Below are 21,900 nucleotides of genomic sequence, written 5' to 3' on the forward strand. Positions count from 1 at the left end.
CGAAGAAACACTTAAAAAAAAACAAAAAAACATGCAGTGTTTTCTTCTCAATGTCCACATGCCCACTTTGACGAGCCATCAGAGACATAAATGGTGGGATCTAATTCAGCCATCGGAGGATTTTATATTTTCACCACTCACATCTTGTGTTCGTGTAATATGCTAGACGATTCGTTTTTCAGTGTTTTTCGGCCATGGTTTCCTGCATTCAGTGGACACGCCCACAGCATTTGAGAGCCGAGACAAGGGCTTGATTTTTAGCAAAAGACTTGTTTTATATAATAACATTTTTTAGTCATTTTAAGAATTTTGTCAGGGTTGTTCTCTGTAGTGTGTCAAATTTAAAACACTTTTTTTCCCGCTTTATAGACACTATACATAATAGGGCTGGGTTTAAAAAAATTTTTTGAGTATGTCAAATTGTTTTTTATTTTTTAACCTTATATTGATTCATAAAACCATGAATTGATCATTTTGGTATTTATTTTTCCCATAAATACATAAGGAAATCCAATTTTCAAGGCAGAATTTTGTATTTTTTTTGTTTCTTGTAATTTACTGTAAATTACTGAAACAAAAAAAAACAGAAGATCAGACTTATTGCACTTTAAGACAATTCAGAATCTTTTTAATTTATATTTACAATTATTGAATTGGAATTATGAAAACATTTTCATCGCATCCTTGGTGATGTCAATATTTGTGTAACACTTAAGTGATTACAACACTTTCATTAATAAACTAAATCATTTCACCAGTTACTCTACACAAAATGTTATTTGGAATTTGATGTTTGTGGAGTTTTTTATCATGTTTAAGAAGTTTCTTAATTAATCAATAGCGGGTTGAATTGAAGCAAACCGAATCAAATCGGGAACAAAATCTAAATCGAATCAAACTGAACTCTTGTGAATCGAAATCTATTCGATGGAGGAAATTAGAATCGATACCCAGCCCTAACTTAACTTTTTTTTCTTAACTGAAAAAAATATTTTTACAGCAGTTTTTTCCTTTCTGAAGTCATCATGATGCTATTGTAAAAAGCCCTTTAACTCGAGTGACTATGTATAATCAAACCAGATCAAACCAGCTTCCATCATGAATTCTTCTGATAACAGATGCCGTCTATCTTCCAGGTGTGTAATAAAATCATCTTCCTGATGAGTTTTTTGGGGAACCGCGGCACCTTCAGTCGCGGCTTCAAAGCCATGGTGATGGACTTTGAGTTCCTCTACCACTTCACCTACCTGCTCATCTGCAGTCTGGGGGTGTTTGTTCATGTCTTCTTCTACAGTCTGTTGGTGAGGAAAAGACACACACTGCACGGTGCACACCCATGCATACAGAAGACTTATGATTTTAAGACTTATGGAGAAATGAAGACATGGCAAAAAAAAAGGAGTCTAACCATGCGCATAACAGCAGAATTGAATTGTGGCTTTCCATCATTCGAGGACACGACAGTCCGTCACTGACAGGCCAGATTTTTTTCATATTTGATGGTTTTATGGTGTCATGCTGACTTTATTTTTTTTCCCGAAGCCAGTGCTTTGCAAAATCTGACTTCATATTCTTGCCAAAAATATGTCATACAGATTGACACAAAGGGAGAACTTTTCCAAATGGTCTTGTGAAGTTTTTTTTTCTCACTTTCACTTATATTTTCATGTGTTTTACCTTTTTGTAGCTGTTTGATCTGGTGTACCGAGAAGAGACATTGCTGAACGTCATCAAGAGCGTTACGCGCAACGGACGCTCCATTGTGTTGACCGCTGTCCTTGCGCTCATCCTGGTCTACTTGTTCTCTATTGTCGGCTACATTTTCTTCAAAGACGACTTCATCCTGGAAGTGGATCGCATTCCCAACACAACACTAAGTGACGATTGTCTTAAAGCTCTCCTGAGAATGCCGCCATGGAGGTTGGGTTAGTTTGAAAGAGTCCTGCTAATTTCTTGCCACCTTTTGTGCAGAAAATGGAGCCAGCATAGCCAGTGAGTTTTTGTCTACAAGAATATGTCAAACTGGAGTTGATGAAAACTGCACTGCTGGGAGCGTGCATGAAGGTAACACGACACAAGGTTTCGACAGTATCCTAAAATCTCATTCAATTGAATACCGGTGTTCTATTTTTGAGAAATTCAAAATTTTATTTGTGACCATTAAGTGCGGGTTATCGTGTTGAATGTGCCTTTTGTTGAAACGTTTACGTCTAGTTGAATAATGTGAAAGAAATCTGCAGTAAGGTCTTGATTTGGTTCATATTTGGGAAAATGTTGTTGGTCACAAGCATAAAGAAAACTGTGTGATGTTATAAAAATAGAACAGACATGTTTTGTGTGTTTTATAGCACCAATAGTCATTGATCCTTCTCGTGACTACATCCACATCACATGCTATTTGACTCCAACGATTAACATTTGACCTCTGTGACTCTCATGTGACATCGACATGTCTGCGCTTCAGCACGTGGAAGGGGAATTATTGGTTGTTTGTGAACAAAAACAGACTTAGCAATGAGTTAGAGGTGTAGGTAACAAAAATGAATGAACAATGGGATCATAAAGTACTCTTGTTTGTGGTCACATAACACGATCAATCTATTGTGACATGACAGACGTTAAGAAGTTAATTTAAAAAAAAAAAACTGCATGAGACGAGTTGCTTAAAGAGAAACTAATTGTTCATGAGCTATCCACCATTTGACCATGTGCTGAAATTCAAGTTGTGTTCCTGACCTGTCAACATTATCAGTTTAGATAAAGCCTTCAAAAAATTTTTTTGTTTGAACATTCTGGCTCAACAAAACATTTTTGTTTTGACTTCCTCCACGCCATGAAGCAAAATACTGCACATAAACACATTTTTCAACCGAAACAAATATCCAAGAGAGCCAAGAAAATAACTGTTTAAGACAATCAAGAATTCATTATTGCTTTGTTTAATAATGTGACATTTGTCATTTTTTTCAACATAATGAGCCATAGCAGGAGGTTTGCATTAGAAAAGACTGAGATTTCTAATAGTTCAGAATTGACCTAACTAACCCAGTGGTTTTTAACCTCGTTCGGTGAGTCAGCCTTTGGGGTTCGGCGGAGGTCAAGACACACACCTGACTCAAATGATTTGTGATGATTCGCCTCACTTGGCCATCATTAGCATTCCCTACATTGCTTGGTCTATCTGTGCTAAAGGGAATTTGCTGCGCTCAGTAGTCGACTTGTGGCAGTTGTGATGGATGGTACATCATGTGATTTCTTATCTTATTTTTTATTTTGTTATTTATTAATAATTGTTTCTTACATCTTAGCTCTTCTTCATACCAGCTATGTCAGAAAAAAAAAAAAGAAAGTGCTCAGATATTGGCACATATAGCATGGCGTTCCACAGGGCTCAATTCTGGGGTCTCTGTTGTTTTCTTTGTATCTGCTATACCCATGTCTTGAATTTGAAAGAAATCACATTTTATTTTTCAAGAAAGAAGGGTTCAGTGAATGCGCATAGGAAACCGGTGAGGTGCATTACCTCCAACAAGTTTAATAATAACTGTCTGAAACAGCTTGTTGCATGTGGCCATCATTTTCTAAATGTATTTGATAGCATACTGAACAGCAAAACATCATTTTTATTGTGTCCAATTCAATTTCAGTTTGTACTGTGGCTCCTTTGTGCTTCCTCAGAGGTGGACAGCGACGACTCGCAAGATAGCGACATGGAGCGGACGTGTGACTCGCTACTGATGTGTATTGTCACTGTCCTGAGTCACGGCTTGAGGAGCGGAGGGGGTGTAGGCGACGTTCTCCGCAAGCCTTCCAAAGAGGTGCGTACCATTTAAGTGTGCGTGTCATGTGAGGTGCCTTTAAAAAAAAAAATTTTTTAAAAACCTCCAGGCTCTGAAATGGCTCTCGCTTCAAACGTGTTGGGGGTTTTGTCGTAGTTTCCTACAGCTCTTAATGCACGACCACATCATTTCCTCTGAATTCAGACTCAAAAAGAGGATGTAAAGGCTTACTTTGTGTACGCATACAATATGAACTCGGCTGTCAAGTGCACAAGAGACATTAACAAGTTGCAACTGAAAGGCAACCTTATCCCTCATAATCTTTACTCACTGGCCCACACCATTAGGCATAGCAGCACATCTAATGAGATCCAATATAAGAGCTGCTTTGCAAAACACTCAATACATAATGATTAGCATTGTGGTCGAAGTTTACAGTAGAACTGTGCTCCGTCATAATGACAGCTTTTTCTTACCCTTGATCCCTTTCCTGTGACAGCTCCGTGAGCTGTCTTTATACAGTATGTATACATATGAATAAGAATACATCGGAGGCATTTTTTTGTCTCAAATTTGTGTCTCGTCAGTGTGTGTGTTTTTGACTGGTTTGTCAGTGTGCACGTATTATTTCAGAACCATTTGGCTAATTACATGTTCACATCGTGCGTCTTAAAGAGATTACCTGGCTTTCTGCCATCTGTAGCATCTGGCTGGTTACATCTTCGCTCTTATGTTTCACTGGCCATAACAACCAAGGTCAACCTTGTTTTAAACTCATTGCCTGCGTATGCTTGCATAAAGGTTTGACCCTGTACCATGGTATCACGATCGTAATCGTAAATCCATTTAACTGTGTCTTTGTCTTTTCATAGGAGCCGCTGTTTGCAGCCAGAGTGATATACGACCTGTTGTTCTTCTTCATGGTCATCATCATCGTCCTCAACCTCATTTTTGGTGTCATCATCGACACCTTTGCGGACCTGAGGAGTGAAAAACAGAAGAAAGAAGAAGTCTTGAAGACCACTTGCTTCATTTGTGGTGAGACCACTTAAATCAAGCTCTGCACCAAGCTGCGCTTCAAAGACTGAAAGAGAAACCAGTCACGAGCGTAGACCTCAGTCACGGATTAAACATTTGGCACCTGCAAAATCAATGAGCTGCCATCTAAGACAGCAGACACACACGCCGGTTTGCTTTACTATCTTTGCGGGGCCATCTCATTGACATAATGCGTTTCCGAGCCCCCTCCCCGAACCCCAACCATCAAAAATGATTGCCTACCCCTATTCCTTACCCTAACCTCAACCATAAACCACTTCAAACCCAAAGTCTAAAACCAAGTCTTGACCCTCAAAAGGAGGTCTAAATTTGTGGGCCCCAGCAAAATGGCCCCACAAGGATGGGTGGGCCCCACAACTCTGTGAAATCCCTTGAATGTTGGCCCCACTATGTCACAAAAACAAGACCACACACACACAAAGACAGAAAACATGTCATCTTTAACACTTCATTAATACTGTATTGAAATACAGGCTGAATCAAGGGCGATAAGCTGTCTCGCTCTTCTTGACTCATTTTTGCTATCTTGGAAATTGTCCAACTTGTAAACCGTATTTTCCTATAAAATTCTGAGTTAGTCTAAGGGTCTACTTTATGCAACACTCTAAAAACAGTTGTGTCAAAAATGGAATGAGCCAAAAAGTTGAGTCAAATTAAATAACCCACAAAGCAACCCCATTTTTCCGAGTTGTTTTGTGGGTTATTCATTTAGCCCAACTTTTTGGGTTAATTGAATAACCCAATTAAATCGGGTCAAAAATCAACCACCCAAAATTTTTTAGTTATTTAACCCAAAAAGTTGGGACAAATTAAATGACTAACCAACACAGCAACCCAATTTCTTGGGTTGTTTTGTGTGGGTTAATTGAATAACCCATTGAATTGGGTCAAAAATCAACCGACCCAACTTTTTTAGTTATTTAACACAAATAGGTGGGATAAATTAAATTAGTAACCAACACAGCAACCCTTTTTTCTGGATTGTTTTGTGGGTTATTCCTTTAACACAACTTTTTGGTGTAATTGATTAGTTAACCCCAAATTGTGGGTCAACTTAAATTAATAACCCACAAAGAAACTGTTTTTGTTCATTGTGACCCAACTTTTTGGGTTATTAAAGTTTGGTCACAATGAACAATCTGTCCCAATTTGTTTTTTTTATCTAACTGGCCTATTTAAGTAGTTTTTTAGCTAAAAAGAAAAAAAATGTAGAAAAACTGATTTTCATCTAGATCCAAGGCAACAAATTAAGTTTCTACATTAGCACAAGTGAGCGTCAGAAAATGACAATCAACATTTTTAATGTTCATCTTAACCTGTTGCCAGATAGCCAATCTGAATCAGATCGGCATTGGCTTCTGACACTGCACTTTATTAGTATAAGTCCAATGTGAATACGTCCAAAATATAAATACCTTTCATAAAATACATTTACAGATGATCAAAATCTACAAAGACAACCAGAAAATAAATAAAGCCACTGTAATGAAATGAAAACATAACCCGTCATTCTTCAAGTTGAGGACTGAACTGTGGCAGGAAGCATGGTTGACAACGTTCAAATTTGGTATAAAACAGAAGCCAACTGACTCGAGCTTCATTCTAAATGAGGTCACAACCAACATTTTTCACTTCTTTTGCACAAATAATATGGAATTTGTGTACAAAAATAAACTGCTCAAGGAGTGTCTTGATGCCAATCAATCGGTCGCTGCAGACCTAAATATCTAATGAGAGGCTGCGAGAGAGATCGATGTCTTATAAAAGCAAGCAGGAAGACCGAGAGGCACTTGAGCGTGCGGTGATGGGCTCCCTTCGTCTCCTGTTCCCGCGCGGTTCCTCTGGAAACCATAGAGACGGCAGCTGCCCCTGTGGCCTGGCCTTATTTAACATGAGTGAGTCAGAGCTGATGGCTGACTCGGTGACATAACACTGTTCTCATTCCATATGCTTACCATTCGCCCTGGCTGCCTGACCCAACATGCACACACACGCTCATTATTGGGAACCATACTGTACGCAAATTGACAAAACGTTTTCAGGCATATTGCAAATGGTATTCGAGTGATGTTTAAAAGAGGGGCTTTGTTGAAATATATAAGATATGAAAATCAAGTGTGAACGAGCGAGTGAGTGTGAATGTGTGTGTGTGTAAATGTGAATGTGTTGAGACTGATATGAATTATGGAGGTGATGGAAGGAAGCCTTCAGGACTCCAACCAACGAAAAGGGGAAAGGAGATGCTTTTTGTAGACATATTTACTAGAAACCACAAACCCAAAAATAAAGCAAACATACCAAGAGGGACATTTGGGAGTCAGCCAAATCACATGACTTGGATTGTGGAGGTGTTCTGGTCAAACAAAACGTTGCTCAAACAAGTTTGGTCAAAGGTCATAGCCATGCTCATTCCAATAACTACTCATTCATGGGAAGTCATTTTGCACATTCACATGTGTTGTTGTCTTCAAACATTTCTTTCAGATTGAGATCATATTCTCTGTTTGTACTGTTTTTTTTTTTTGTGGTCACCTGGCCGTCACACTTTTAGGAATCCATCTTAGAGGGTGGCCATTTTGTCACTTGTTGTCGACTTAAAATGACATCACAGTTGCTCGGGGCTCAGTTAACAACCAATCACGGTTCAGCTTCAGAGAGGTGAGTTGTGATTGGTTGTTAAAGTCGACAGCAAGTGGCCAAATGGCTGCCCCCTGAAATGGATAAAAAAAAAACGGCTGGATTTTGCTGCTTCATCCACATTGCACAAACAATATTAATCAGAATGTCATGTTTAGACTAGCGGGGCTGCATACAGCATGTTATTGTAAAGTCTTTATTTTAGTTCACTGCAATGTGTTTAGTGGAATTAAAGCTAAAAGACTCCCTTCCATGCCAAACTCACTGTTGCCACCAATTTGGAAGCATGGAATTGTCCAAAATGCTTTGCTGAGATGCAGAATTCAGGTTGACTTAATGGGCCTAATTCTTATCTATTAGACCTTTTTTTTTTTTAAATCTTTTAATGTTATCACATAGTGATAGTTGTGTTTTTGTTATTTAAACACTGACAACAGTCAGGGTTTCTCACAAAAATGGTGTATTGCTATAACCTAAGCCACTTTAATTCAGACCGATATGAGTACGAGAACTCCATTCTTGAGTAGTCACCGTTACCGATACCAAGTACCAATAGCACACATACTTTTGATAAATAAAATGTACCAAGATAAAATGACAAATAATTTGAAAGAAAAAACTATATATATCCCACTATAGCATTTTTTTCCTTAAAATTACATGAAATAATGACAATTTGGTAGGGCCAATATGCATTTTTTGTGGCCGATACAGATGCTGCGTTGGGTTGGGGGCGCGGGTCGTGTTGGGCGCTCCTGGGTTTGCTCTCCGGCCGGTGGCCCCTGCGGGGCCCGGGGGTCGTCCTTTGGCGCTGCCGCGGCCTGGGGGGCCCTGAGGTGTTGCGCTTGCTCTGTCCTGGCAGGGGTCGACGGCTCCCCTCTTTGGTGGAGATTTTCATGCGTGCCAGATCCACCACACCAGCATCTATCGAAACTCAAACACAATCTGTTTCTTCCTCTGGTCGTTGAATCGGCGGAGGCTGGTGTCTGTGGATCTCACTCTGCTTCATCTGTCCTTCCTTCCTTTCTTCAGTCTCTCCTTTGGTCTCTTGAGGTCTCCCTAATTTGTTGGAATTTAGATGTTTCTGGGGTTGGTGAAAGACTCTGGTTGGTAACCCGGTGGGTAGTAATGTCTGGTCAGTGCTGGATTTCACTTTCCTTTCTTTTCTTTGATCCTTCCTCGGGTCTCCTGACAACCTCAGGACTCTAGCTGGATTCTGAAGTATTCGGGTTAGGTGAACGGTATGGGATTTTTTATAGGTTTTAGGTAAACTAATGAATACGCACGCACACGCACATTCACACACAAAATAAACATTTATAAAAAATAATAAAAATAAATAAAAGAGAGCAATGATGATGACATGTCAAATCGTTAAAATTACCGAATGAACAATACTGAGTTCTCCATATTTTTTTTTATATTTTTTTTAATAAATAAAAAGAAACTTCAGGTTTCCTCGATTACGTTTATAACACTTTAAGGGAAAAATAATCAGCCATTTGGCCCAATTGGCCGATTGTTTTGGCAGATGTTTGAAGGGAAATAATTGGCCGATTATAATTAGGTATTTTTCTAATATCTACTTCCTGATCTTAAAACAGCTCCGTCGCAACTACTGATACCTTGAAATAAGGCCTGGTATCATTTGGTACACGCCCATCCTTCCACATTAATGATGAAGAGCACAACTGCTCTCTGTTAGAATTTGCCCAAAAATATCTTCACAATAGCCTTTTTATTTGGCCATTTATGAATGAAACATCTTCTAATTAGTAGATCAACACCTTAGCTGTTCGCAATGGGAACTCCTGGATGCAAGCCTCTGGCCACTAGTTTTCAGACAGAATTCGGGTTTGAATTTCCCGCCCTGTCTCTGCGGATGTGACATCATGTGCGTGTTGTGTATGTAAAGAAAGGGAAAGGCGGTTTCATTTTTTTGGCCACAGGTGGCAGTAGCGATTTGAAATTCCATTTTCTGCATCCAGTAGCTTTAATATAGCAAAAAGATTCATACTACACCTTTAAAAAAATAATAATAATAAAAAAAAAGTGCTCCCATGAATAAAATACTTCATTACTAAATATGGCTTGAATGCAATTGAGCTGATATCGTTTCGGGACGGTATGGGTAGCTAACCTTATTGCCCCTCTCTATAGGCCTGGAGAGGGACAAATTCGACAACAAGACGGTGACGTTTGAGGGGCACATTAAAGAGGAGCACAACATGTGGCATTACCTCTTCTTCATCGTGTTGGTGAAAGTCAAAGATTCGACCGAGTACACAGGCCCTGAGAGTTACGTGGCTGAGATGATCAAGGTAAATAACTTAACCATAAACCAACACATCGACTTCTTCAAAATGTGTGCAGGGGCTGTCTTGATGCTACATGTTGTTTGAATAAAATGATCTGCATGTATGATGAAGATATTTTTTTTATATGCACCTCCACTGTCAATTCACGTGGACTAATTCCCGCCGTGTCGCAGCTGCTTGTGTCGATAACAATTTGACATCTTGGGTGTTTCCTATTGTGAGTTCAACAACAATAGCGCACTAGACTGGTCATCACGCGCATGCCTAGCACATGCAAAAAAAAATTATCTCATCATATAAACAGAATGATCCTATTTAATGACACAACCAGGAAGATGGCAAAAATAGCATGAGCAATTTAAATTTCATGGAGCCATATTTAGATTTAGAACAACCTGTCAGCGTAATGGAATGCATCTCTACACAATTACAATCTACAAATAGAACTGTTTGTTTTTTTAATTACCAGTAATTAATTAATCTGTCGTAATCGAGACCTCTTTGACAAAACAGTGTTGTTCTTCATAAATGTACGCAATTTTATCACATTATTGTGTCGGCGTACCTAATGAAGTGACCAATGAGAGTCAAAGCGGCATTGCGGCACGTTTTTCTTAAAACGAATGGTCACAAATACTGCTTATTCCGTACAGGAGCACAACCTTGACTGGTTCCCAAGGATGCGCGCCATGTCGCTGGTGAGCAGCGATGCAGAGGGTGAGCAGAACGAAATCAGGAGTCTACAGGAGAAGTTGGAGTCCACCATGAGGCTGGTGGCCAACCTGTCCGGACAACTGACCGAGCTCAAGGAGCAGGTAGGAAATAACGTGACTGTCAACCATGCATGTATGTTTTGCTATTACTGTCCATGACAGTACACTGTTATATAATAATAATAATAATGGCAAAACCACAAATAGTGTCCATCGGCCTAATTTGCATTGAACTTTTCAGCTGCTTACTCCCCAGGCTCTAAATGCAACTGTGGGGGGAAAACAACTGCAGCTGAAACAAAGTGGAGGGAGGGAGAAATAAAACACTAAACATGTTAAATGCTATAATATCTAAAAAGATGAAAAAAAATAAGGGCTCTAGCCTCGCGCTGTGTTGAACACCAATGAATAAAACTGGGTTTAAAAATGGACAACAAAGAGGCTTTTTCAAATGTGCACCCCGAGGCCATCCCATAGTTTGGGAGCAGTGACAGGAAAAGCCTTATCCCCTCTGAGCTTCCACTTGGAAGCAGTTGTTCAGCATACCTCTAATGATTGACATGCAGACCAGCCAATGACCGTATACAATTTTGACATTTAGAGACAGTGCAAGAAGGTGGGATCAAAAGAGAAGTGCAATTCATGGAATTTTTCTATTTTTAAGTTGTTAAAAGGGAACTCTCAGTGGATTATAGATAACATCAAAAAATAAGCCAGATCTGGATGAGAATAGCGGTTAGCTTCGTTAGCTTCAGCTATTCTGACCACCGCTATTCTTAGAATATTCATACCGGTGGGAGCACGGGACTGGCCAGCTCGTGCGGCGGATTCCCATTAGTTACAACTAAATTTAGCGTAATGGTGAGTTGTTGTTTTTTTTTTTTTATCATTTATTTATTTTGTCTTAACGTGAAACCTCCAGGGTTAATTTTGATATGGAATTTTTATTTAGTTTTAGTCTTTTGACTAAAATTAATTAAAGTTTTAGTCATTTGATTGTATTTTAGTTTTAATCCAATTTTTAGTTGACAAAAATAAAGAGAATTCGGTTCAGCATACATTTCAGATTTTGTACAGAAAATTACAACACACTTATTTGTATCTGTAATTTAACACACAAAACACGTTTAACACAACGCTGTCTTTATTAATTTCAATGAAACATGTTGAAATAACAATAATATGCCGTCTTAAAACGTAGTTTTCTGTTTTACTGCACAATGAATGTAAACATTTTGAACATTAAATAAAGTGCAGTGAACAGTTTCTAAGTGGTTCTTTTCTCCCACCCGCGTTTATTCCTTCATCTGATTGGATTTTGTGAATTTTCGTCACTGTGTTTTTCATTTCGTCTTTATCATTGCCGAAATTGTCAATCAATTTAGTTGCCGTTATAGTCTCAATGAATGCCTTCTATTTTAGTTTTTGTTTACGGGTACTTTTCGTCTGGAAGTTTGGCTGAGAGAAAAAAGGCTGAGAAAATATCAATAACATCATTGATTAATCAAATTTGACTTGACTTTTAGCTGTTCAACTTATATACTAACAATACAGAAAGGGCTCAAACCAATACGGCGTCTGACCCTCAGCTAACTGTGCTGAAAGGTTGACATGATCTTCAGTGTCTGGCCACAATGTTCCCAATCACATATTTAAAAATGTTCTTTTGATTTTCCTGTGCAGATGACAGAGCAAAGGAAGCAGAAGCAGAGGATCGGTCTTCTTGGTCACCCCCCTCACATGAACATCAACCCCCAGCAACCTGCTTGAGGCGCGTCTTTTTTGCACATTACTTAAGGTTCATTTGTTCAAAAGAAATACCAAATAATGCCAATTATCAGCGTGCATTTAGGTTGAGGCGGTACAATGATTGCATTACGTCAGCAAGGCACTCTTACTGTCCAGTACATACAACGTATGTTGCTCATTGTCTGTGGAGCGTATGTACTGTAACGTGTGTGTGTGTGTGTGCGTGTGTGTGCGTGTGTATGTAGTGTCCACCAAGTGCCTCGCGACCTGTGAAGCCAAACATGTTGCTTTAGGAGATGAAAACACTACCCTGAACGCTTTTGGCATCGGACCACTCTGACAGCGTGCCAAAGTTCCGCCAATTGTTGCTAGGGGGGAGAATTCCCTTCGTGTGGCCTTGTATTGGGGTTTTAATCTCCGTATTGCACCAGCAAACTCATGTCACGTGGATTTACAGGTTTGCTTCAATTGACACGTTTAGTCCTTCTGCAGCAATAAGAGTACTTCACAATATGCAATGCCTGTATAGGGAAAACTCTTTTGGGATTTACTTTTATATTTATTATTGTAATATCATTTATTTATATAAAAAAAAATGAAAACGTTTACCGTATTTTTACAAAGGGTGGTGATAAATCCTATTTTTTTGTTTTTTTTTGTTTGCTAAACAACTTCCTCCAGGGCACTTCAATAAGACTGCACAGATTTCTTAGAAAGTCATGTGACTTCCGCACTGCGTATTATTGTGCAGGATGAGTAATGAGAAAGAACCAAGTCCCCGCCTCCCAAATGTTTGTTTTGGACTATTATTATCCTCTGCACATAGTTATTTAACCCCCGTCTAATTAATTTAGTCCTGAACACTAATCTGTATCACCTTTTTTTTTGTTTGGCCACTTTTTGATTGCTCCACAAAAGAATGAATAAGTGTACGTGATGTGGGCTGGTGGGGGGGGGGGGGGGGGGGGGGGTTACAAAGAGAAAATTTGAAGTGCTGCTTAACCAAAAACTTTTATAGTAAGCGGTTTGTTTCTCTGTTGTACATTCTTTTGAGTTTATTTAAATAAATAAAAAAAACATGTAAAGCATTCTATTGAACTGAATTGTTAAAATGAATTGCGAAGAAACATGAGAGGGAAAAGTCATTGTTGACAAACTGATCTGTGTTTTTTTTTTTAATCGGTTACATTTGAAATGACTGCCAGAAGGCAAAGCAAACAGGAACAAATTATGTTTTTCTCAAAACAATGTGCAAGTAGATTGGGAATATGAAGCCGTAGATTTGAGCCTGATAACACTTTTTCTATTACTCAATTTTATCATTAAACTCATTTTTATCATTAAACTCATTTTTATCATTAAACTCATTTTTATCATTAAACTCTTTTTTATTATAGGGAATTTTGAGTCACAAAGAGCCTACCAGCGGCTTCTTGGGCAGATTGTATAACCACCTCAAATATAGAACAGATTAAAAGAAAAATTGTTGCGTGTGTGTAAAATTTGATTTGATCTTCATCCACGTCACAATAGATTATTATTTTTAACTAATACCACACAAACAGTTATGTAACCATGCTCGTATAAAGGTTACAGCGCAGGGTGGAAAAAGTATGTGAACCTTTTGTATTTGTAAAGGAGGCAAAGCCAGTTATCAAAATTTGATAACCGGTTGCACCTCCCTTTGGCAGCAATCGCCTCAACCAAACGTTTCCGCAAATCGAACCTGCAACTGAACCTGGAATTTTGGGCCTTTCGTGTCTACTGTCCAAAGTTGAGCAATTTTCCGAGTTTTTCTGTTGATGTTAGCAATGCGTACAAGCCAAAGCAGTTCCAAACCACGATGCCGACGAGGTTTTGATGGTGGTGTGCTGTCTTGTGAAGCGTGTCCACCAATGACATTCGTCCTTGAGTATTGTTCTTCTTATACCTGGCAACAGTGATGTCTTTAGCTGATGCGATGGGACTGTTTTTCACCACCTTTTTGAGCATTTAGTCATTTATACAGAGAGACTCGGTCTGACTGACCATGGACTGATGAACGTCAGGCTTTTTAAGATATTTATGTGTCCATTTTCCACAATTCTTAAGTGTAGGTCCCACTGAAAGCTCAATTGTGTGCATGGTTCAAATCCGTCAACACTTCTTTAAAATAGAAGACTCAAAACTGGTGTGTGTGTTTTTTGAGGACAGGGCAGCTTTAAACTATACCTCCAATCTCATTAATTTTATTGGACTCTATTTAGGCTGATTTCGGATTAGCTCTTGCAAGTGAGCAGATTAGCCAAGTGGTTCACAAACGTTTCCCACCCTTGACAGTGAATATTTATGAGACGTGTACAATAAGCACATGAAGACATAATTGTTTGAGTATATTAACTAAAAGGCAAATTATTATTATTATTATTTTGATGGATATTAGATCACATTTTAGGACAGATTTATGCAGAAATATGAGTTATGGGGGGTATTTGTGTATATGTTTGTTTATTTACTTAATTATTATACAGTATATATCTGTTTTTATATTGGACATACATTATGTTGTTGGGAGTATTTTGTTGTAGTATGCCATTTATAATATACTGATTCTGAATCACTTATAGGAATATAATGAGCCAATTTATCTTCATCTGATCTAGAATCTAATCCACAAAACTGCACAGCACTATACTGAGATCTGTTTCTACTTCTTCTTCTTTTAAATTTAGCAAGTCAAGTAAAACAGCTCTCAAAATGGCAGCAACGCAAACTCCAACACAGTAATCCATAGCATATAGGTATAATTATACCTCTCTCTCTCTCTCTAATAGTGTCATTCAAAACAATGGTTTATTATTTTTGCAGAGGTATAATTCATAGTGGCTGCCGAAGTGTTGCAAAAACGTGACAGCAATTTAGCGCGTGCTGTATAATTTCCTTACCTATGACAGATCTTTTCATGTGTGTGTGCACATGCATGATCATGAAGGCCACCTGTTTAGTTTTTGTTTTGTTTGTTTTTTTGGCGGGGTAGGGTGTGGATAAGTGATGTCCTGGAGTGTGCTGAATGTGCTCAGCCGGCTCAGCAGGCTCCGTGTGCGCCATGAGGAGACCAACGTGACAGGCGGCACGCACCGCCTCATGACAACACAAACACACTCGTCCACGCACGGGTGCACGTGTCTGCACGAGAGCTCAGCGAGAGCTCCCATTTGATAATGAGGATAAAATGACCTGATGGTGATGCGTTTTAGGGAGAAAGAGGAAGTGGGAGTTGTCAGTTTCGTCTAAATATTTTTTTATTGAAAAAATAAATAAAAACAAAAACGTGATTATATTTGTTTTTTCTCTCAAGTGAGTTATTTATATGTGGCTACCATGTCCACGCGCCTCTCGTGTCCAAATCCATCTCAAAAGGTGGACGTGCGGATTTGCCGCCCGCCGGCACGTTTCGTTAGTCGTGGTTCTCCCTGCCTTGTTTCCATACACTTCAGCATGGTTGTACACGGGATCGGCTTCGCTCCGCCCACTCCGCTGACGTCAACCGCCTACTGCCCACTCAGGCGCCTTGTCTGGAGTGAGTGGGCGGAGCTTGCGCCGCGAAGACAGCGCTGCTTGACACGTGAGCCTCATGTGACAGAGCTGGGTCAGGCTGAGCGGACAAGCGGACAGAGTTTATTTCTCTCGTGGAACCCTCATCCGAAACTCCCTCTTGCTACCCACAAGGCGTGGAAGACCCGCCGAGACGCCTCTCAACGCTTGGGAGGGGAAAAACGTCGTCCGCTTTAAATGACAGAATTGACGGGGGTTTTTTAAGACGCAAACTAGGTGCGTAACTTTTTTTTAAATATTTCAAATCGTGTGCATCGCATTTAAGTGCAAATAAGAACATGGAGCGAATCCCAAGCGCGCAACCTCCTCTGTCCAAGGCTGATCTAGCAGACATGCATAGGTAAGTTAGAGAGGAAGAAAAAAAAAAGAACTACCATGTAACTTGAATACGACAGCTAAAAAATTTTTTATTTCTGCAGCATGGATTTCCCTATGTACGCGTATAAACCCAGGCGGGGAATGAAAAGAGGAGAGGAAAGCAAGGTATGTTTTATTATTATTAATTTTTTGGAAAACAATAGTGCAATTGTGTGGCGTTAATGTGAAGGGCGTGAGAGAAACGGGTCTGGCAGCAGTCTTGTACTGTAGACCTCATTCCTGCTATGACATAACTGCTCACGAATCTTCAGGGGTGGCGGGGGGATGAACAAGCCGCTAACTTTTGTGACGTTTTCTCCTAGGAGACCTACAAACTGCCTCATAGACTCATTGAGAAAAAGAGACGCGATCGGATAAACGAATGCATCGCTCAGTTGAAAGATTTGTTGCCGGAGCACCTCAAACTTACGGTAAGTTTTTTTTTTTCTTCTCATCAATATAATGCCGCTGCTTGTTAATGGGATTCATTCTCTTAACGCGCCACCTAGTGGGCCGCCACCACCATTACATTGACTGTTCGTCTCTGCATTCATTATACGCATCAGAATGGGCCTTCTATTTCAACGCCACATGCTTACGTGTGGATTTATCATGGGAGCGTGTCATCTAATACGAATTAACTTTGTAACAATGTGCTGATAATAGTGGTGTTGTCTGGCAGACTTTGGGCCATTTGGAGAAGGCTGTGGTTTTGGAGCTCACACTCAAACATGTGAAGACGCTCAGCACTCTTTTGGAGCAGCAGCAGCAGAAGATCCTCGCCCTGCAAGGTGGCATGCATATCGGTAAGTAAGCCGCATTCATCTCCAGCATTGTTGACAAAATATTATTTCAATTGACACTCAGTCAAGAGCTACCAAGACAACAGGATTTTTTTTTTTATGATAAAAGACATACAAGTGCAAAAAGTGCATAGCCAGCGTGTGAAATTAATCCTAATATTTTTTTTTTAGTAGCCGCTGAATGTGCAGAAATGTTTGAAAAAAAAAAGTGAAAAGCTCCAGTAAAGGGGTGTCCAAACTATGGCTTATGGGTCATTTTCAGTCCGCCTTCCATTTTTTCACGGCCCACAGCATAAACTCAAAATAACATTTTGGCACAGCCTGCATCACAATTTGATAGAATTTATTTTTTAATAGGATAATTGCCCAAGTCATTTTTTAAAAACATTTTGGGAAAATAATAATAATTTTTTTAAAAATCAACAAATCCAGTTTCCTCAATTCAACCTTTATGGATAACCATGACCTGGATGACTGAGAATCTACACAGACATAAGGGGGAAAAAAATTGCAATCACATTGGGATTTTTTTATTGACTTTGAGACAGGAAGTGCTACTATGCTAGCAATATGCAAATAAACCGACAACTAATATGCTAGCAATTTAGCAACATTTCTTTTAATTGCGCTAATAAGCAAAAATGGTTTCCTCCACTTTATACTCCTAGTCACGGCCCACTTAGTAATCAAAAAAAAAAAATCTAATTTTGACAGATTTTTTCCTGTTTTGGTTCTCACTGTGGAGCTCAACATAATACAGGGGCGGCTATTTTCTAGTGGGTCACAGGGCTGTAGACCACCCCAAAATTTGCGTTCTCACTTCGTGACAAACCACTGTGTTTTTACAGTTGTTTTTAAATAGCTACAAATTAATAACAATACAACATTGCTTGTATTTTTATTTGACTTATGGTTGTCTGTATGCGGCCGTCAGAGGAAAAAGTTTGGACACCCCAATCTAGTATCTTAAATCATCCAAAGTCACATATAACACTTTATTGGGAACCATATTGCTAATTTAAATATAAATCCACGCCTCACTACAAGGCAGTGGAACCATGTGACTTCTCCCAACCAATCAGTGCAGAAAGGTAATTGGGAAACTAGACAGCACAAATATTGTACCGGTTTTATTTTGTACAAATTAGGTATTTCATTATTAGTAATGAAAGCTTACTTAAATTAGTGTATGAATATTTTTCTGCTTTTAAACTTTAAAAAATATATATTTTTAGCAAATGCCTGTACATTTAGATGACACACCTTTTAGCAGTCACGCTGCTTTGGAGAACGTCTAAAATGTCCTCTTGCTGTGTTTACAGAGCAACCTATTGTCAGCCAAGAGAAGTCGGGGGAAATGTTCCGCTCCGGTTTCCACATGTGCGCCAAGGAGATCCTTCAGTATCTGGCCGGCCGTGAAAGCGACGGCGACTTCGCGCCATCGCACGTCATCAACCACCTTCACAAATTAGCCGCCGACGTTCTCCAAAGTCCAAAGCGACCCCGCTCTCCCCTCAGCCCTCCGTCTGAGGAAATCCCCACATACAACCAGCACCAAACCCACAAGGAGACACCTGCCAGTTTACCCCCTAAACCTAGCGAGGGCTACGGGCGGGTGCCGGTCATCCAGCGGGCGCACGCGCCGCCAAGCGGCGAGCAGAGCGGCAGTGACACTGATACAGACAGCGGCTACGGAGGAGAGTGCGGCGCCACGCAGAGGTGCCCCGATTACTACGGCCAGGGGGGCAAGCCGATGAAGCGGAGCGCGGCCGAGAGGCAGAGCTCCAACGTCAAGCGGGAAGACGACGAGCCCAGGCACAAACGAGCCCGGGCCGAGTCGTCGGAGGATGAGATGCTCTCGGGCGGAGAATCCTCCGCCTCGTCCTCCTCCAGCGGTTACGGCAGCTACATGAGCGTCTCCCCCAACCATCCGCCTCCGCCCCCGCATCCCCTCTGCATGCCCTTCTACCTCATCCCCCCTTCTGCCGCCACCTACCTGCCTATGCTGGAGAAATGCTGGTACCAAGGCGCCATGCCCATGCTGTACTCCGGCATGGGCGGCTCCGCCACCGCCATTCCCAGCGAGAGACCACCACAAATGGTCATGTCGCCAAGGGGAGGCTCCCCAGCTCCGGCCATATCTCAGACGCCCATGGACTCCCCGGCTCTCCTACAGGCACTAAAGCAGGTACCCCCCCTTAACCTGGAAACCAAAGACTGAGACAACATGGCCGTTGAGTTGATACATTAGGAGGGAGAACATGACTGAGCCGTCCTGTAGTAGTCCATCAAGTCATTTCTCTACTTTGCTTCTCATCGGGGGAATTCATGAGAAAAGGGGTGGCGAAATGGTCCACACGCGTGGATGATGAAAATTGTTGAATGTTAAGTTCAAATGTACGGAAGCGTGGAACTACCAATGCAGAGTAAACATTTTTGACGGGTAAATATATATATGTAGCCTGAATTTCCGCATAAGTCGAATTTTACCGCTAAAGTCGAAATTTACGTCAAAATACTTTGTCGAGTAAAAAAAAAAAAACATTATTGCCGGAACGAGTAGTTCGTGTTTCCGCCCGGAACTTGGATATTATTATTTTTCCACATACAAACATGGTCTCCCAGGCGGGGAAGCGAACCCACGCCAACCTGCATCGTAGGCAAGTGACAGTACCACTCCGCCACCCGGAGCCCGGAACGTGGAAACTTAAACATGGAAATGTATGAAAAAAGAAGGCGCTACGGACGAGGCGCGGGCGTCGTATAGTTGAAACGTCGTAGTCAAGAAATACGTTCAATTGTATTTCTACACATTTGGACGTATTTTCAAATACGTTTAAATGTATTTGCCAGCCAGAAAATATTTACCCCACGTTAGCAGTTCCATGCTTCCGTACCAACGGGCCTGCCCGACACACACCAACATGCGCGCACACTTGATTGAATGTAAAGAAAGACTTTTCAGATGCTGCTGTTCGAGTCAAAAACGCTGACAACACTGGCGCATTTCATGGAGCTTTTGTGAAAGAAACCATTTTTTTGTATACAAGAAAACTGTCGCACCAAATGTTAAGAATTCACCCAAAGGTTGTTTATTTCCCACCGTTTGTCGCCGCCACCATTATCGCTTCAAAAGTCTCGACGCCGCGATGACCGTGCTGAATGCAAAGTCACTCGTTCACACTCGGTATGGATTTTAATGTAATTATTGTGGATAGACTTGTACATTTCTATTTTTGATACCTGTTTTCACGCACTCTTGTTCAGAGCTCGGAGGAAGGACGCGTACTCAAGAGTGTGTACATACTGTAGCACAGTGTTGGACCTGGTCTGCATACTCAACATCTGTTTCTGCTCAAGTCAAACCTGGCGTTTGTTCTTGCTGTTGCCTTTTTACTTGTGAAAAGCTGAGAACTCTCAGATGTTTTATGCTCTGTAACTCGTATGAATCCCAGAACGTGGCGGTGAGGGGGGGAGAAGTGAATGTAAACGTTTTACAAGAGGATTAGTTTTCTAATAGAGAGAGGTACTTGAGATTTTATATTTTGGGACCTACGTGAAAGATGATTGCTGTTTGTACATATTTTGTCTATAAATGTTGATATACATTATATAAGTGTATTAATAAAGTATTTTTTTTTCCTGTGGAAAATGTTTTGGACTCCTGTGTTGTAAGGGCGGCATCGTGACGCAATTCTGGCGTGGCTGGCGCAGCAGGCCCAGCACGTTCATGTTACCGAGGGACACTTATGTAACCGTGCGTTCACAGCCCGGATCTCCTTCTGATAAACCCGCCCGTGGCTACTAATAGAAGTGCAAGAGAACACGCATGCTTGGATACTGCAGCAAAGGCCTCGTGTCTTCATTGGATGGAAGCGTGCCAACACGAGTGCTAATACGCAAGACAAAATAAGACTTTTTTTTTTTTTTTACATTTGATACTATAACATATTCAGCTCTTTCCCAACACTTTATTTCTATAAATCTCTTTCATTGTTTGCAACGTACCTAGAAAATCACAATGCCCCATCAGTTTTGAGCTATATTTGAACAGGTCCGTGGGATACTAATGTGGTCCTTGGTGACCCCTGCGCTAGATTTAACTAGTCGAATTGCAGTTTTGCAGTCATTCTACTAGTGTGCAGGAGGGGGGGGGGGGGGGGGTCTAGACTATTATTATAGCACCCTAGTCATTCTACTAGTACACTGGTTCTCAACCTTGAGTACCCCTATCCAGTCTGTTTCCCATGTCTCCCATAGCCAACACAGATGAGGATCGTTAATTAGCTGATGGTTTGAAACACCTGTGTTGGATGTGGGAGACATGGAAAACGGGCTGGATAGGGGTACTTTTGAGAAGTTTGAGAACCACTGTACTAGTGTAATTGACCTTGTACTACTATGCTTTATGTCCTCACGCGGAGGGCACTTGAGAAAACTAGTAGATTGACTATCAGGCACACTAGTAGAAATACAGTTCATGCTACTAGTGAGGCAACACTGTGCATTAGTAGCACTATTTACTACATTTTTACAATGTCACTAGTAGTACGAATTGCACAGTTAGCTTTTTTTCTTCCTGAAAGGCAGTAAAACATTACTACTTAGCCATTTCACTAGTGCAAAGAATTGTGTTACTAGTGAGAATAAAGAGCGTACTACATGGACAATTAGCGCACTAGTACCGAATAAATGCTCAAATGGCTTTCAAAACTGCAGGTCACTAACCCCACAGCTCAAAACATACTTCGTGTTCTTTGCCAGGGTTTAAAAGTATTTGTAGTAGAACTACTGTACGTTACTAGTGAGGCAAATCTGTGCACGGTTACTACTTGTCGACTAGTGCAGTTTGCCTACTAGTGCAACTTGTATTTCAACTAGTGCGTTCCTT

General features: G+C 40.5%; 2 protein-coding genes across 5 annotated transcripts in view; both read left to right on the forward strand.

Moving 5' to 3' along the window:
• Window positions 1-13,193, forward strand: part of LOC147167134 (inositol 1,4,5-trisphosphate-gated calcium channel ITPR1) — a 68,478-nt gene extending 55,285 nt beyond the window's left edge. For all 4 annotated transcript variants that reach the window (XM_086086027.1, XM_086086029.1, XM_086086030.1 and 1 more), the window contains 8 exons: window positions 1,137-1,301; window positions 1,688-1,877; window positions 1,972-2,064; window positions 3,679-3,818; window positions 4,652-4,817; window positions 9,636-9,796; window positions 10,447-10,608; window positions 12,190-13,193. In XM_086086027.1, the coding sequence (XP_085942153.1) occupies window positions 1,137-1,301; window positions 1,688-1,877; window positions 1,972-2,064; window positions 3,679-3,818; window positions 4,652-4,817; window positions 9,636-9,796; window positions 10,447-10,608; window positions 12,190-12,276 (1,164 nt within the window). In that variant the 3' untranslated portion in view covers window positions 12,277-13,193. The remainder of the gene's footprint in view (window positions 1-1,136; window positions 1,302-1,687; window positions 1,878-1,971; window positions 2,065-3,678; window positions 3,819-4,651; window positions 4,818-9,635; window positions 9,797-10,446; window positions 10,609-12,189) is intronic.
• A 2,553-nt stretch (window positions 13,194-15,746) lies between these two features.
• LOC147167135 (class E basic helix-loop-helix protein 40-like) lies at window positions 15,747-20,661 on the forward strand. The gene is made up of 5 exons (XM_086087905.1): window positions 15,747-16,189; window positions 16,269-16,332; window positions 16,530-16,637; window positions 16,889-17,012; window positions 18,332-20,661. Exons 1-5 carry the CDS (start codon window positions 16,128-16,130, stop codon window positions 19,228-19,230), a joined length of 1,257 nt encoding a protein of 418 aa, XP_085944031.1. The 5' UTR covers window positions 15,747-16,127; the 3' UTR covers window positions 19,231-20,661.
• Window positions 20,662-21,900: the final 1,239 nt, after the last annotated feature.

The sequence above is a fragment of the Leptonotus elevatus genome, chromosome 10 (assembly GCF_054856555.1).
Source record: "Leptonotus elevatus isolate MCC_2025b chromosome 10, RoL_Lele_1.0, whole genome shotgun sequence".
In the NCBI taxonomy this organism is placed as follows: Eukaryota; Metazoa; Chordata; class Actinopteri; order Syngnathiformes; family Syngnathidae; genus Leptonotus; species Leptonotus elevatus.

Excerpts from the sequence above, each read along its gene's own strand:
- LOC147167135 (XM_086087905.1), top strand. The coding sequence starts at position 16,128 with ATGGAGCGAATCCCAAGCGCGCAACCTCCTCTGTCCAAGGCTGATCTA. Across the intron at positions 16,333-16,529 it reads AAAGAGGAGAGGAAAGCAAG|GAGACCTACAAACTGCCTCA; the intron begins GTATGTTTTATT and ends GTTTTCTCCTAG. Across the intron at positions 17,013-18,331 it reads GCAAGGTGGCATGCATATCG|AGCAACCTATTGTCAGCCAA; the intron begins GTAAGTAAGCCG and ends CTGTGTTTACAG.